The sequence below is a fragment of the Budorcas taxicolor genome, chromosome 8 (genome assembly GCF_023091745.1).
Source record: "Budorcas taxicolor isolate Tak-1 chromosome 8, Takin1.1, whole genome shotgun sequence".
Taxonomy (NCBI): domain Eukaryota; kingdom Metazoa; phylum Chordata; class Mammalia; order Artiodactyla; family Bovidae; genus Budorcas; species Budorcas taxicolor.
The window spans coordinates 80859829-80874736 of record NC_068917.1 but is presented as its reverse complement, the minus strand read 5'-3'; the positions used below and the strand labels follow the sequence as shown (position 1 = coordinate 80874736).

Below are 14908 nucleotides of genomic sequence, written 5' to 3'. Positions count from 1 at the left end.
TTTCACTCTGTATAATAGGATGAAATGAGATTCATCCACCTCAGCTCAATTTGCAGGGCAGGTATAGAGAAGAAGACATAAAGAACAGATTTGCGGACACAATGAGGGAAGGAGACGGTGAGACCGCTTCAGAGAGTAGCACTGAAACATACAGAGTACCATATGTAAAATAGATAACTAGTGGGAAGTTGCTGTGTAACACAGGGGACTCCGCTCAGTGCGCTGCGGCAACCTAGAGGGGTGGGATGGGGAGGGCATGGGAGAAGGGTTCAAGGGGGAGGGGACATATATATACTTATGGCTGATTCATGTAGGTATACAGCAGAAACCAAGACAACTCTGTAAAGCAATTATCCTCCAATTAAAAACGAATAAAAGTTAAAGCATTAAAAGACCAGAAAAATAAATAAATAAATAAAACACATCCATCGACTCGCAAAGAAAGTTGTCCTGGTTATAATGAGGAAATAAATGCCACTTGTGCAAATACTTTGTTTGGCCAAATGAACAAATAAAAACCAAAACTCAATCATCTTACGTTAGGTCACAAAGTTACATTTTATTACATTAGCCACATACTTATTCATTTGGCCCTTAATTCATTTTATAAACACATGCCTCTCTTAAGTGTTTTACATAAATTGTACCTTGGTGATTTTTTTAAACATTTTTACAGTGCACATGTAAAAGATATGCTGAAGTTTTTTGTGCTATTTGTGTTAATCCTTGTGATTTAGAGGGTCCAGTGGAAATTTCAGCCCTTTCAATAATGTTTATTTTTTTAATATAAATTTATTTATTTTAATTGGAGGCTAATTACTTAACAATTTTATTGAAGATGCTGCTGCTGCTAAGTTGCTTCATTTGTGTCTGACCCTATGCAACTCCATAGATAGCAGCCCACCAGGCTCCTCTGTCCCTGGGATTCTCCAGGCAAAAACACTGGAGTGGGTTGCCATTTCCTTCTCCAATGCATGAGAGTGAAAAGTGAAAATGAAGTTGCTCAGTCGTGTCAGACTCTTTGCAACCCCATAGACTGTAGTCACCAGGCTCCTCCGTCCATGGGATTTTCCAGGCAAGAGTACTGGAATGGGTTGCCATTTCCTTCTCCATATTGAAAATGAGGTCTCCTTTAAAAAATTATTGTAATTTAACACATAGGCATTTATTATTTTATTTTTATTTTCCATGCCATGCAGCACGTGTGATCTTAGTTCCCTGACCAGGGATCGAACCTGCATCCTCTGCAATGGAAGCATGGAGCTTTACAACAATTGGACTGCCAGGGGATTCCTCAGGTCTCCTTTTTAGAGTTTATGGAAAAATGGTTATGACAAAAGATTTTCAGACTTCTGTCTTTCAATAAAATCTCGTGTCTCCTAGGGCGGTAAGATCCATCCCCCAGAGATGTTCCCTTCCAGATGCCATGTCTAGGGCCTTGGAGATATTTGGAAGGGACAAAGTAAGTACATAACAAAACTTCTCAGCAGAAATGAGGCTGAGAGAGGGAAGTGAAGATCACAGTATCCTTTCCAGGTCTTCTGAACATGAGACAAGCTCCAGCTGAACTTGGACACGCTCCGAGCAATCTGAGGAGAAAGCGAAGTCTCCAAGTTTGGTGGGGTGGATTGTGTTTGACCCCAATGACCTCTGTCCAGAGTTCAGTTAACACTGACTGGGGAGATTAACTCAGAGATATCCACTGCCTGCAGGCTGGAAAGATGTTCCTGAGCAGAACCCGTTGTCCCTGTGCCCCAAACATCCTTCCCACTGTCCATCACTTAAAGGAATTTGGACACATCCTCCATGGTAGATGTACTTTGCTCCTGAAACGGTCACTGCAATAAAATAAAATAAAGCAACACTTCCACACGTGAGTAGTGATCATGGGTAATGAGACATTCTGGAGTGTTCGCTTACCTTCACAGCCACCAAGATCTTGTCCTGCTCAGGACAGAGGTTATAGCATTCAGCGAGGAAAACTTTTCCAAAGGCTCCTTCACCTAGCTCCCTTTTCAAGACAATGTTGTGTCGCTTGATGTGCTGAACAACTGTAAGACAAAGACAGAAGGGAAATTGGAATCGAGGCAGCCAGAGCTGAAGGCAAAGGGCAGGAGTTGGCAGGCTGCATCCTGAGCTCACAGGCCTAAAGTCTCTCCTCTGCACATGGAAAACTGGAGGATAAACTCAGCATCCATCCTCTACGTCCAAAAGGGCTTCCAGGCAGTCGGTGGTTTAGGCTTGCTCTCCAGAATGGAATCACTGTTTTTGATAGAACCAAAGGAATCACTTAGCTGTTGGCTGCAAAACATCATTCATGATCTTTATGGACCAAGAAAGGGGAGAATTGAGAAGGGGATGGATATGAATGGCAGGTCTCTCATAAGCCAGATGCTTTGCATATATTCATCAGTTATGTCTAGTGGGAAAAGCAGAGAGCTAGCTAGGAAGCCCTGAGCCTTTGTTAAGCCCCTTCAGCTTATTGAGGGAGACAGGCTCAGAGGACACAAAGGGAAAATGCAAGATCTGTGCATTGCTGATGAAGGCTGTGTCCTCACCTCACTTTTTGCTTCCTCACGTGGTGGGCTCCATGGTTGAGTTTTGGTGACTCCTTCCATTTAGACCAGAAATGGCTAGCCGATTGTGCTAACGGCTGGTTTCCTTAGCTCCTTTCTAAGAGCAGGTTCTAGCCTTGGCTGTTTAAAGCCAAGAAGAGACATGCACAGAAGCATCAGGGGAAGGGGGATGATTTATTCTTCTCATCTAGAGCTGAGCTGGCCCATGCCACTCATCCATCATCTTCCTGGAGGAGGCAGGAGGCGGTCCCAAGGTGGTTCTTTGGGAGCCTGGTAGTGCACAGTGGGAGGCAAGTGAATGATTCTCAGGACAAAGCTGGTGGAGAAGCCCGAAAAGAGACTCTGCAGAGGATAGAGGACTTTACAAGGACGAGGCTTGGGCCTCGTCACCCAGCACATCAAGCGTTGGATCCCCGAGCCCAGGGCTTCCACTGGGTCACTGCCACCAGGCATTTCTGAACTTCTCATCCCTGAGTGGCATACTGAAAAAAGAGACTGTGAGTCCCTCTAGGGCTTGGAATGTGCAGTCAACAATATTCTCTCATTGGACTCTAAGAAGCATTCTTTCCTACATTTTAGACATGGGGAAACTGAGTCTGCAGGAATTTCAATGATTCATAGTGTGGGAATGGAGGAATTGGGATGTGGACTCAGGTTTGTGTGAACCCAGAGTCTGTAACTTTTCTTCTGCACCAGAAAGTTCTTGTTTCAGTTGTAAGTTATGCTAAGTGTGATGAGAGAAAGGGAAGTATGTAAGCAAGAGAGTAAAAGGTAAAAATAACCTCCCAGTTTCCTTCCTGCTTAGTTCAACAGCCAGTTCAAATTATCAAAAGTTCCAAAGAAAATACAAAGCTTATCTCTACAGTTTTAATCATGATAATAACATGAATACCCATGAAGTCACCATTCCATTAAGAAACAGAACATCACTAGTACTTTTGAAGCACCACTGTGTTCTTTCTGGATTGTACCCATTTCCGACTCACCTCCCTGGGATAATCACTATCCTGAATTTTGTGTTAATCATTCCCTTGTTGGTTTGCTACCACTGACATCTCCCCAGTGAGAGACTGTTGCTTGTTTTGAAGCTAATAAATGGAGTCATATTACATGCATCCTTCCCTGTCTTACATCTATCTCTCAACATTGTTCTTGAGACTGAATTACACTGTGTGTAGTAGTAGTAGTACTTCTTTTGCTTCTACTTTGTAATATTCTGTGGAAGGACTGTAATACCATTTATTTGTCCATGCTAGGTTGATGGATATGATATATACAGTTTCTTCTTAGATACAACTTGATATAAAATGCAAGTGGTGATTAAGGTTTTGCTTTAATAGGATTTTACCCCTGATAATTCATGCGGTTTGGAGCTATGGCTGCTTCCTTGGGCCTCTGGGAACTCAGGGTGATAAAAATCAAAAGGTCTTTTATGAGCAACATTATTAATGAATCTAAGAATGTATATTAATTTCTCATGCTCCAGCAGCAATGCCTGAATTTAAGAGGGGAAAGACGTGTTCATTAGGAAGAGTGCCCATATAAAGAGATGAATGTAATTCTTGCAGGGAATTAGCTGCCCTATTTAAATCTAATATTTAACTCCACAGTTGTCATATGTTCATTGAGAATTAAATTGCCACTTGATTTACTTTACACTCTAACCAGATCAAGGCTAGTATTTAACTTTTTTTTTTTTTTGCATTTGATTTACACTTTTCTTGCCTCCCTCCTCCCCTCTCTCCTTTCTTTCTCCTTCTTTCCTTCCTTTTCCTTCCTTTTCCTTTTCTCCCTCTCTCCCCATCCCTCCCCACCACCCCACCACCCTCTCTTTCATTCCAAGGAGTAAAAAAGGTTGATGGGAAATAACTTTCTAAAGCTATAGATAAAGCCACAACTTCATCATCTTCCAAGCTAAAATTGATGAGACCAGTTTTACCACACTGGCCTTGAAGGCAGCAGACACATCTTTTCAGAAAATGGCTATTTTGCATTAATTTGCTTTGCTATGTTTGGGATATAGTAGATTACACGAATAGTGGCCTTTTGCCAATGTACTCCATCTAAATAGAAGGAATTCCTCTTTTCTAAGACTGGAAGCCACTGAGGGGCACAGGTAACAAGTTTTTGTCTGTATTTGCATTTCTGCCAGGGTTTCATAGTGCTCTGCACACAGCTGGTGCTATCCAAATATTTGTTGGAAAATGTGCCAAATGATAATAGAAGCAAGAGACAAATACTGTTCAGTTTTATGATTTCAGTTAACTGACAATAATTCTACTGAATGTGCAGGCAATAAAAAAGCTCAGTTCTCCAAGATGTCAGCAGTAGGAAGAACAAGTAGTCTGAAGCGATCATATACTTGAGCTAAGAATTTCTTCCCATTCTTCTCCAGGAGAGCATTGAAACATATCCCAAACTGCCTCATTGCCCGTTTCCCTCAATCACCAAAGGAATTCCTCAGTACCCTCTCAGACCATCCCTCTTTATCCAGCCTCAAACTGCCAAATTGCTCATAACTTCCCCAAGCAGAGCCAATGCTAACCCCTTCATCTCCCTCACAAGTCCTTCCATCAGTTCTTCTGGGCGAAATGCCCATCATCCAGTAGGTCCCTGTATCCTAAATCTCTCCTTAAACTTCTCTTTACCTCCTCAGCTCCAATAAAACCTTGGCTTTGCTGAGGATGCACTTCTCTGATGGCTCAGCAGTAAAGAATATGCCTACCAATGCAGGAGATGCAGGTCAGGAAAATTTCATCCCTGGGTCAGGAAGATACCCTAGAGAAGGAAATGACTGCCTACTCAGGCATTCTTGCCTGGGAAATCCCATGGACAGAGGAGACCAGCAGGCTACAGTTCCATGGGGTCGCAAAAGAGTCAGATACAAAATGACTTAGCAGCTAAAACACCACCACCATAATGTGCCTGAGGACACCCATGACTTCTCCCTCCAGTCCTCTCAAATGAAAGCCATCCCCACCCTTCATTCCCAGGTACATCAAGGCCTTTGGGCATGATGTCTGACCATGACCCACCACCCTCCACACCCCACCATCTCCTGCTAGAGCCGCAACCAGTTCAAAGCATCTGTCTTAGGGAGCCATCAGCCTGTACCACGTTGGGCCCCTCACTATGACATCTTGGCTACCTCACTCACTCACTGAGCTCCTTGCTCACATTTTCCCTCTACCTCCTGATACCAGCATTCTAAGAGCCCGAGGCACAGACAGGTGAAGTGTTAATAGTTTGCCCAAGTTGTACAAACACTCAGCTGCCGTTCATCTTGTGTCTTTCAGCAATGCAGCTAAGAGGAAAGGCATTGGGAAGTTTGGTTTGGCTGTTTGCGTGGCATTTAGCAGACTTTTTCTTGGGAGTCAGACTTTCTTTTTTAAAATTTTATGTTATTATTATCATTATTTGGTGGGGGGCAAGCTGCACACATACAGGATCTTAGCTCCCTGGCTGGGGATCGAACTTGAAGTGTGGAGTCCTAATCACTGGACCACCAGGGAAGTCCCAAGACTTTCCTAATGAAAAAAGGAATGCACTGGTTTCTATTCGAGACAATCTCACTGTGGACAGGCGCTTTGAATAACACTGCCTTAAAGAGCCCTAGGAACATTTGGGCCAAGTGAGTCTAAGTGAAAGTCACTCAGTTGTGCCTAACTCTGCAACATTATAGACTGTAGCCTACCAGGCTCCTCTGTTCATGGAATTCTTTAGGCAAGAATACTGGAGTGGGTAAATGTTCCCTTCTCCAGGGGATCTTCCCAACCCAGGGATTGAACCCAGATCTCCTGCACTGCAGGTGGATTCCTTACCATCTGAACCACCAGGGAAGCCCAAAGATTCCATGATAAATAAGCTATCGGGTAAGCATGTTAAAACTTTTTACATTCTTTATTTCTTAGGTCAGTCGAAGCTCTGCTTTTAACTTTGGAGACTCAAGTAAAACCACTTCAAACCCAATATGAATAACTAACAAAAATAAATAAATGAAACACCCAGACTCTACCATAAATAGCTTCTTAGATTTGAAGGGGAAAACATCAAGACAATAGTTGATTTCTTTAAATAAATTTTTTTTTTTATAAAAAGTACCTTTTTAAAATTCACCTTGCCAAAGATAGGAGTACCCGGAAGAGGTGTGTGTGGTGTGGGGACCACCAAACTCCTGTGGTCTGCAGACTGATCTATGTATGTTCATATAGTCAAAACAAAAGGTGTGATTAGATTACTGTACAAATATATCTACTCTATGGAATCAGGGAGAAATTGATGACCAGAAGTAATAATTGAGATGAGGGACTAAATATTGTGGATGTCTTTATCATTAATGGAATTTTCCAGGGTGGAAATTCACTGCACTTGGGCATTTGCTTCCTAAGTACCAGAACTGAGTAGATTTCTAGTTTTGCATTAGCATCACATTCCAGCCACTGAAAAATGCGTTCTGCCACAAAGAAGTTTCAGTAGTTGTTGGAGATGCTTGTAGTTTCAGATGGTTTAAATAAAATTCCTAGTATCAACTTCTCCCAGAAGTAAATATCCTATATATACATGCAGTCTACAGTTCAACCCAGGTCTATATTCATTACTACTAAATCTAAAACTAACAAAATGAATAAATAAATATCACTCCACCCATTTAAAGTTGAAATTGGAAACATATCCTCCCATTTCCTTAGTAATAGAGTATCACAGAGAACCTTGTCCCCCTGGACATATCCTACTCATCACATGGACCTTAAATTGAGACATTCATGGAATCTTTAATATATGCCAACTACTCTGCAGTTAAAAGGAAAGACATCTTATATTTGTGAGTAGGACTGTATAAATAATATACCCCAGAAAATAATGTTCTGTATTAGGAGGAATCTCTATGTTTCCCTACAAACCTAAATGTACGGCCCGCCTCAGCAGTTCCAGTGCAGAGGACCAGATGCTGTGATGGAAACAGAAGTTAAAGATCACTGAGACCGACTCCCTCATGTTTGACAGTTGGCCAGTGAGTCTCAGAGAGGTGAAGTGACTCTCCCAGGGCCACACAGCTAGAAAGTGACCAAGCTAGAACTCAGATCCCCTCTCAGGAGAATGACCTTGGACTCTGTAACACAAGCCCCTATTTGAGATTGCATGCAGTGAGCATTCCCTGCCAGTAAAGTGAAAACAGGTATATCATTCAGTTAATCATCTCTTCAACTAGAAATACTTGAAACATTCACATTTATCATCTGAAATGGATCAAGTATCTCATAATGAAGAATATCATTACAAAATGGCCAATAAACATAAAATATGAGTGCATAAAGTAGGATGCCAAAGCTATGAAAAATGCTTGAGCTTGATTTTAAATGCAAGTAACAAAAATTATTTACTAAATATCTTAATGTCTATATCATAAGGAGCATATTGAAACAGGTTAAATCATCCACCTTGAAAAAGTCAATTTATATGAAAGATGGGAACTATGGTTTTGAATGTCATCTATATTATTATTATTAAGATATAAGTTTGGATAATATTGAAAATAAATGTGATTAAGACCAGAGATGTAAAACACACCAGGACAAGACAAAGCCAAATATTCATAAATAACATTAATGATAAAATAAAACATGTAACAATACTGAGCCATTCTTAAGCAATTTTCAGCAAAAAATCCCAATGTGCATTACCATCGATTAATTTTCATATCCCTCTGAATGAGGTCAATAGTTACATTTATTTTACAGATGACACTACAATTAATTGACTAACTTGTGGTCATAGAGCAATCCACTTACCTTTTTCCAAGTGCAATTTCCAATGAAACAAGGAAATAGGAAGGAAAGAGAGAGACCCTAATATGTGCTGATTGCTATTAAGGGCCTGGAAATGTGCTGAGAGGTTTACGAAGGTTATCAATCTTCACAGCAATCTAGTAGGGTATCCTTATTTCCATTTTCAGATTAAAGTAACAAGGAGGGGATCACATGTGCTAAATAACTCGTCTGAATTGATGCTGAAGCTGAAACTCCAGTACTTTGGCCACCTGATGCGAAGAGCTGACTCATTTGAAAACCTCTAATGCTGGGAAAGATTGAAGGCAGGAGGAGAAGGGGACAACAGAGGATGAGATGGTTGGATGGCATCACTGACTCAATGGACGTGAGTTTGAGTAAACTCTCGGAGTGGGTGATGGACAGGGAGGCCTGATGTGCTGCGGTCCGTGGGGTCACAAAGAGTCTGACACGACTGAGCGACTGAATTGAATTGAACTGAATTGAACTGAATTTGTATTATACAATTGGTAACAGGCAGAGTTTAAATTCTTTCCACTACAACACTTTATCTTTCCTTGGCCTTCTTACAACAGACAAAGTGAAAGAGAAAGTGAGCTTGAATTTGCCCACCTGGGGATCATGGGTCTACATTTATCACTTTAGTTCAACAAACCTTCATTAAGCATGTACTATAGCCTGGACTTCGCTGGTAGCTCAGATGGCAAAGAATTTGCCTGCAATGCAGGAGACAAAGGGTTGATCTTTGGGTCAGGAAGATCCCCTGGAGAAAGGAATGGCTACCCACTCCAGTATTCTTAGGGCTTCCCAGGTGGCGCTAGTGGTAAAGAACCCACTTGGCAGCACAGGAGACATAAGAGATGTGGGTTCGATGCCTGGGTCAGGAAGATTCCCTGGAGGAAGGCATGGCTATCTACTCCAGTATTCTTGCCTGGAGAATCCCACAGACAGAGGAGTCTGGCGGGTTATAGTCCACGGGGTCACAAAAGAGTTGGACATGACTAAAGCAATTTCAGGTACTTTATGCAATCATGCAAGGGAAAAGAAAACCTTAAATAAGAACTCAAATCAGAGAAAACAGAAAAGAAGGCTAAAACAAGATAAGTAGAAATGCAAATGTGCAGATTCTAAGGTTCCACATAGCTATTAAAATTGCCATAATTTGACTCTGAGTTTCCTGGCAGCAGAAGCCAAGAGGGAAACACAATAATTTATAAAATTTTGACTACTCATAAGTAAGAGCACAGAAATTCCTATGATAAGTAAAATTTTTCATGGAATTTAGTTTTGAAAGGAATACATCAAAAAAATAAAAGAAAGGAATACATCAAATGGATTTTACATTGAAAATCAATGTCTTTAACAACATCTGTAGTGTAAATAGTAAGCATCCTAAGAATATTTCTTATGGCAGAGCTCAATAAGGAAAAAACATATGACACAAAAACCACCCTCAGTCAAACACTACACAGGGAGTCTAGAGTGCTTATCATCATAATGGCATAAAAATCAATGTCTATGGGCTTACTCAGGAATGCTTTGGGGATGGGGTTAAAGAAGAGATGTAATTTTCCACACCGACTGCTGGGCCTACAACATATTAGGCAATCAATACTATTTTATGAATAAATAATAACATGAACATGCAAAAATAGATGAGTGATTGAACAAGAGATGAGAATGGTAGAGAAGAGGGCATTTAAGGAGGGGGAAGAGAAAAAGCAAGGATGAGGATGAGGAAAAAGCCCACAGTGCTATTTAAGAAGTTGTGATTTGTCCTATTTTTTTCCTAAAGAGAAGGAGCAGACAATATGTAGCAAAAGGAAGATGAGGTTGGATCAGAGAGGACCTTGAAGTCCTTATAAACAAGCCTGGACTCATGGACAAATGACTTCACTGCTTTTTGCCTTCATTTTGTTGTCTTTAAATCAAAGAGTTTAGATTAAACAGTATTTTAGGTCTGCTTCAGCACATTCATGTTCCATAATCAGTGAATCCTTGGATTTGTTTTATATGTAAGTTCTATCTAGAAGACTTTTGAGCGTGGAAGAAAAGTGACAAGAACAAACGATTCTGGCAGTAGTCGAACTAGAGGCAGAGGGGCAAGTTTAGAAGTAACTACCGACCTCCCTCTCACAGAGGCCCATGCTGAGCGGGAAGGTGGGCTCCATCCAGCCACTCATCCATCCTTCCTCTCCAGTCTCCTGTCCAAGAAATGCACACAGCTCAGGGTGACAGACCACAGGGAGGCTGAGATCAAGTCTGTGACCCCAAAGGGAACAGGTGAAGTCACCAAGGACTAATCCTGATGTTTTCAGGGACAGACAGAAAACAAGGAGCCTTAGAACAAGACCAAAGTGGACAGATGTGAGAGGCAGGAGAAAGGGCCAAGGATGAGCCAGAAGAGAGCAGAAGGGAGACTTCTGGGGCCGGGGAGTAAGTGAGAGGTTAGGAAGTGGTGGTGGTGAGTGGAGATTGCACAAGTGGAGGGTTGGGGCAGGGACAGACAGGTGGGTCTAGGGATGACACAGTGACTCTCAGGGATGGGTACTGGGGGGATTTAGAGGAGGGAGAGATTTGAGGGTGTTTGTAAGTAAGGAGAATGTGCGTGCTCAGTCACTCAGTTGTGTCTGACTCTTCACGGCCCCATGGACTGTGGCTCTTTTACCCATGGGATTCTCCAGGCAAGAATGCTGGATAGGTTGTCATTTCCTCGTTTCCAGGGTACTCTCTCAACCCAGGGATCGAACTCTTGTCTCTTGCATCTCCTGCATTGGCAGGCAGGTTCTTTACCACTAGTACCACCTGGGAAGCCCCAAGGAGAATAGTAGAAAGCAAGACATTAAATAGGTACCGCAAATTGGAAGGAAGGGGAAAAAAAGGAGAGAAGGAAGGAAAAGAAATCTAGTGGGACAGATGACTGGGGAAGACACTGGGAATCCAATAAGATTGATGAAGCAGAAAAATTCAGAGAGTGGAAAGATTTTGAGTGAATCATCTTCTAAGGGCCTCAGCTTTGATGCTGGACCACTGAAGAAGGAAGTGGACTTTCAGGGATTCCCAAGAGGCCCAGTGGGACCCTTCAGGCTAAGCCTTGCACTGGGTCTAGTGATGGGCAAAACAGACTCTTACAAGGTAAGTTTGCCTTGCTGGGAGTGCACCAGGTACCTACTTGGATACCCCTTATGACATCCAATGGCAGCAAAGGACCTTTTCCTCCTAAATCAAATTTTAATACCGTGTGTTGAATGAGTGCAGAGCAGCTATGGGAAGAAAGGTAAGATTGGGTTTTGTCTAACCTGAAATTCACATTAGATAAAAGACTTGAGTTATCTGAAATTAAAATACTCAAAACTTCTTGTAGAAAACAGCCAGAGAGGGGGAAAGCCCCAGAAATCTTTCAAGCTGTTAGACTAAAGGGAACACCACACTTCAAAATACACATACGGCACATCCTTCGCTTTGACAGCCCCTAACAGCCAAAATTATATCTGTTCTACACTCTGGCATGTGGTAGAGTTGGATTGATTTGCCCTGACAGCCCTCCCTGCTGGAACAATACTTGTCAGTCAGCCCCAGCAATGTTTGTATTTTCAAGAATAATTATGCAGAGTGATGTACAAGATTCTGGCAGGTGGGCCAGACAGGCTTATCTGCCTACTTCTCCAACCCTGTGTCCCTAAGCCCTAATGCTCTACCTGCTTCTGAGGATGGAAAACACCCCTTTAATGCCCTCTGTCCCCCTCCCAAGCTGTGCATCATCTTCCATTTGAGGGGTCTATGCTGATGTCTGTTTTATCATTTGGGATCCCCCATTCTATGCTCTCCAAACAGAAACCATCATTTCTTCAATAATTTCAACTGGTAGCCACTTATATTCCTAATTGATTTTTTAAAGTTAGCTGGCCTTTACCAATGTACTTCTGAATGAAAGCTCCATTGTGCATGACATGTTTCATCTTTGGTGGGGTTAATTCACATATCACACACACACACACACACACACCCCAGTGTGCATTCAGTGGCCTCCTTACTCTATGTCTTAATTGTGGACAGTTTATCTGAGCTTAAATATATTGAGTATCTTCTCTGTGCACATACTCTAGTAAGGGTAAGAGAAATGCAGATATAATGACAATGTGGTCAGAATGTGATAAACAGAGATGACAGGGGCCAAACAAGTGTTCTGAAGGTGGGGCCATTCAGGAAAGGTTCCTTGGAGTCATTGAGACAATTCTAGAAAAGCAAGTTTTTCTTCATGAGGAAAGCTCTGAACTCATGAGAATGGGGCAAGCACTTAGCCTAAGAAACAGTGGGAGCCAGTGGGCACTTCATGAGTTCTGGCATTCCTTGCCAGCTTCCCAGGCTGCTTTCCATGGCTGCAGAACTGCCTCAATTCCACAGAAAGGCAGTGATTAGTAGAGCTCATGATATGTGATGAACGAAAAGGAAAGGATCACAAACAACGTTTTTGGGTGCATCACGTGTTTTCCATCTCTGGATGGGTTACTAGACAATATACTGAACAGAGTACTATGGTATTTCCTCTTCAATATGATTACTAGAAAACTTGTATTCTCAAAGGTAGGGATAATTTTGTTTTCCTTAAAGGATTTTTCAATACTTTCAGCATCTTTCACTCCAACATACCTTTTTTTGTTTTTTCTCTTTCTCATTTCACCATTTAAGCTTCTATGTGTAAAGAATTGTGTTTGATGCTGGGGAAGGTTCAAGGGTGAATAAGGGCAAGAGGAAGTCAGGCTGATGGTCATTAATTGTATATCCACTACATACGAGGTGTTATGTCAAGCCTTGGGCATACAATTTCTTATTCAGACATCCTACTGGACGTAAGAAGAGACATCACTATCTTCCTTTGGAGGTTGGGAGAAATAAGTCTTGGAGATGTTAAGCAATTTGCCCAAAGCCCTACAGCTGGAAAGTGGGCAAGGCAAGTTAGAACTGTCTTTAAAACCAGGCTGCTGCTGCTGCTGCTGCTAAGTCACTTCCGTCGTGTCCGACTCTGCGCGACCCCATAGACGGCAGCCCACCAGGCTCCCCCGTCCCTGGGATTCTCCAGGCGAGAACACTGGAGTGGGTTGCCATTTCCTTCTCCAATGCATGAAAGTGAAAAGTCAAAGTGAAGCCGCTCAGTTGTGTCCGACTCTTAGCAACCTCATGGACTGCAGCCCACCAGGCAGTCTCTCCCAACAGAACACAAATGTTTCCCCTAAAGGAACTGTAGTCTACTAGGGAGATGAGACACAAAGTACACAGATAACAGTTGTACAAGGAAGAGTGTACAACTCACAATGACAGATGTTTGAAATACAGGGTTGTGACTTGTGCATGTTTAGAAGAAAAAGTAAGTTCTTTAAATAGAGGGTATAGGGTTGTAGGATGTGCCATTTGAATTTTCCCCTGTAAGTTGAAAGGGTTTGAAATGTTGGTTAGAAAGAAGGGTGTTGTTGAGTAATGAATTAAGACATTTCCAAACTGCCAGAATGTCACTGGCTTGCTCATGTACTGGATATTCATATTAAGGCATATCCTCGTTAAAGTCCAAAATCTGAAATCTATTTGCTGCTGTTGCTACGTCACTTCAGTCATGTCCAACTCTGCGTGACCCCAGAGATGGCAGCCCACCAGGCCCCTGTCCCTGGGGTTCTCCAGGCAAGAACACTGGAGTGGGTTGCCATTTCCTTCTCCAATGCATGAAAGTGAAAAGTGAAAGTGAAGTCGCTCAGTCGTGTCCGACTCTTAGCGACCCCATGGACTGCAGCCTACCAGGCTCCTCCGTCCATGGCTTTTTCCAGGCAAGAAATCTATTTAGGTTGAACCAAATGAATTTTCCATGTTTGCAGACCCAAATGAGACAAACATTAGCTATTTCATGTGGCTTATTGTTAGGTTGTATCTTTACAAACAGAAACTCTGAAAGTTAGAAAGGAACTCATATCTTTTAATGTTCAGAAAAAGGAAAGTAATACATGCACATGATAAAAAACCAAGAGCCTTAAGAAAAAAGTTGTACCCTTCCATTCTCCTCCCTGTCCTTGGTCTTACTCTCTTGGGAAATCAATATAATACAATTTGGATTTTGGTTTTCTAGGGGTGATTGCCATAACTCTAATTAATAAGCTATTGTTTTCCCAATTTAAGACTTCTCTATTGATTCTCCACTTTATTAGAGGAGGATTTTGCTCATACTACCTCCTACTCAGTCCAATAATTAACTGCTGTATTAATTTTTAGCTATTCTATTGATTATCTATCATACTATACCTCCATTTCAGCCAGTATCCTGACACCCTTTGTATATAAGCATATATATGGGTGTATTAGCACTCCTATCTTCTCTCTACCCCATTCACACATTGGGGTTTATTCTTTGAGCTTGGCCTTTACTACAACTGTGCCAATATTATTGCCATGTACATTCCATTCACAATATGATACAATAAAGGCTTTTATGGTTCTAAAACTTGAACTGCAATAAATAAACTTTATGTTACTATGATGGTGAAGAATCCACCTGCAATGCTG

General features: G+C 41.8%; 1 protein-coding gene across 1 annotated transcript in view; it reads right to left on the bottom strand.

Moving 5' to 3' along the window:
• The window catches only part of NTRK2 (neurotrophic receptor tyrosine kinase 2), a 393599-nt gene that overhangs the window by 95493 nt on the left and 283198 nt on the right, over positions 1 to 14908 (bottom strand). The window contains exon 14 of the mRNA XM_052644926.1: positions 1921 to 2051. Within this exon, the coding sequence (XP_052500886.1) occupies positions 1921 to 2051 (131 nt within the window). The remainder of the gene's footprint in view (positions 1 to 1920; positions 2052 to 14908) is intronic.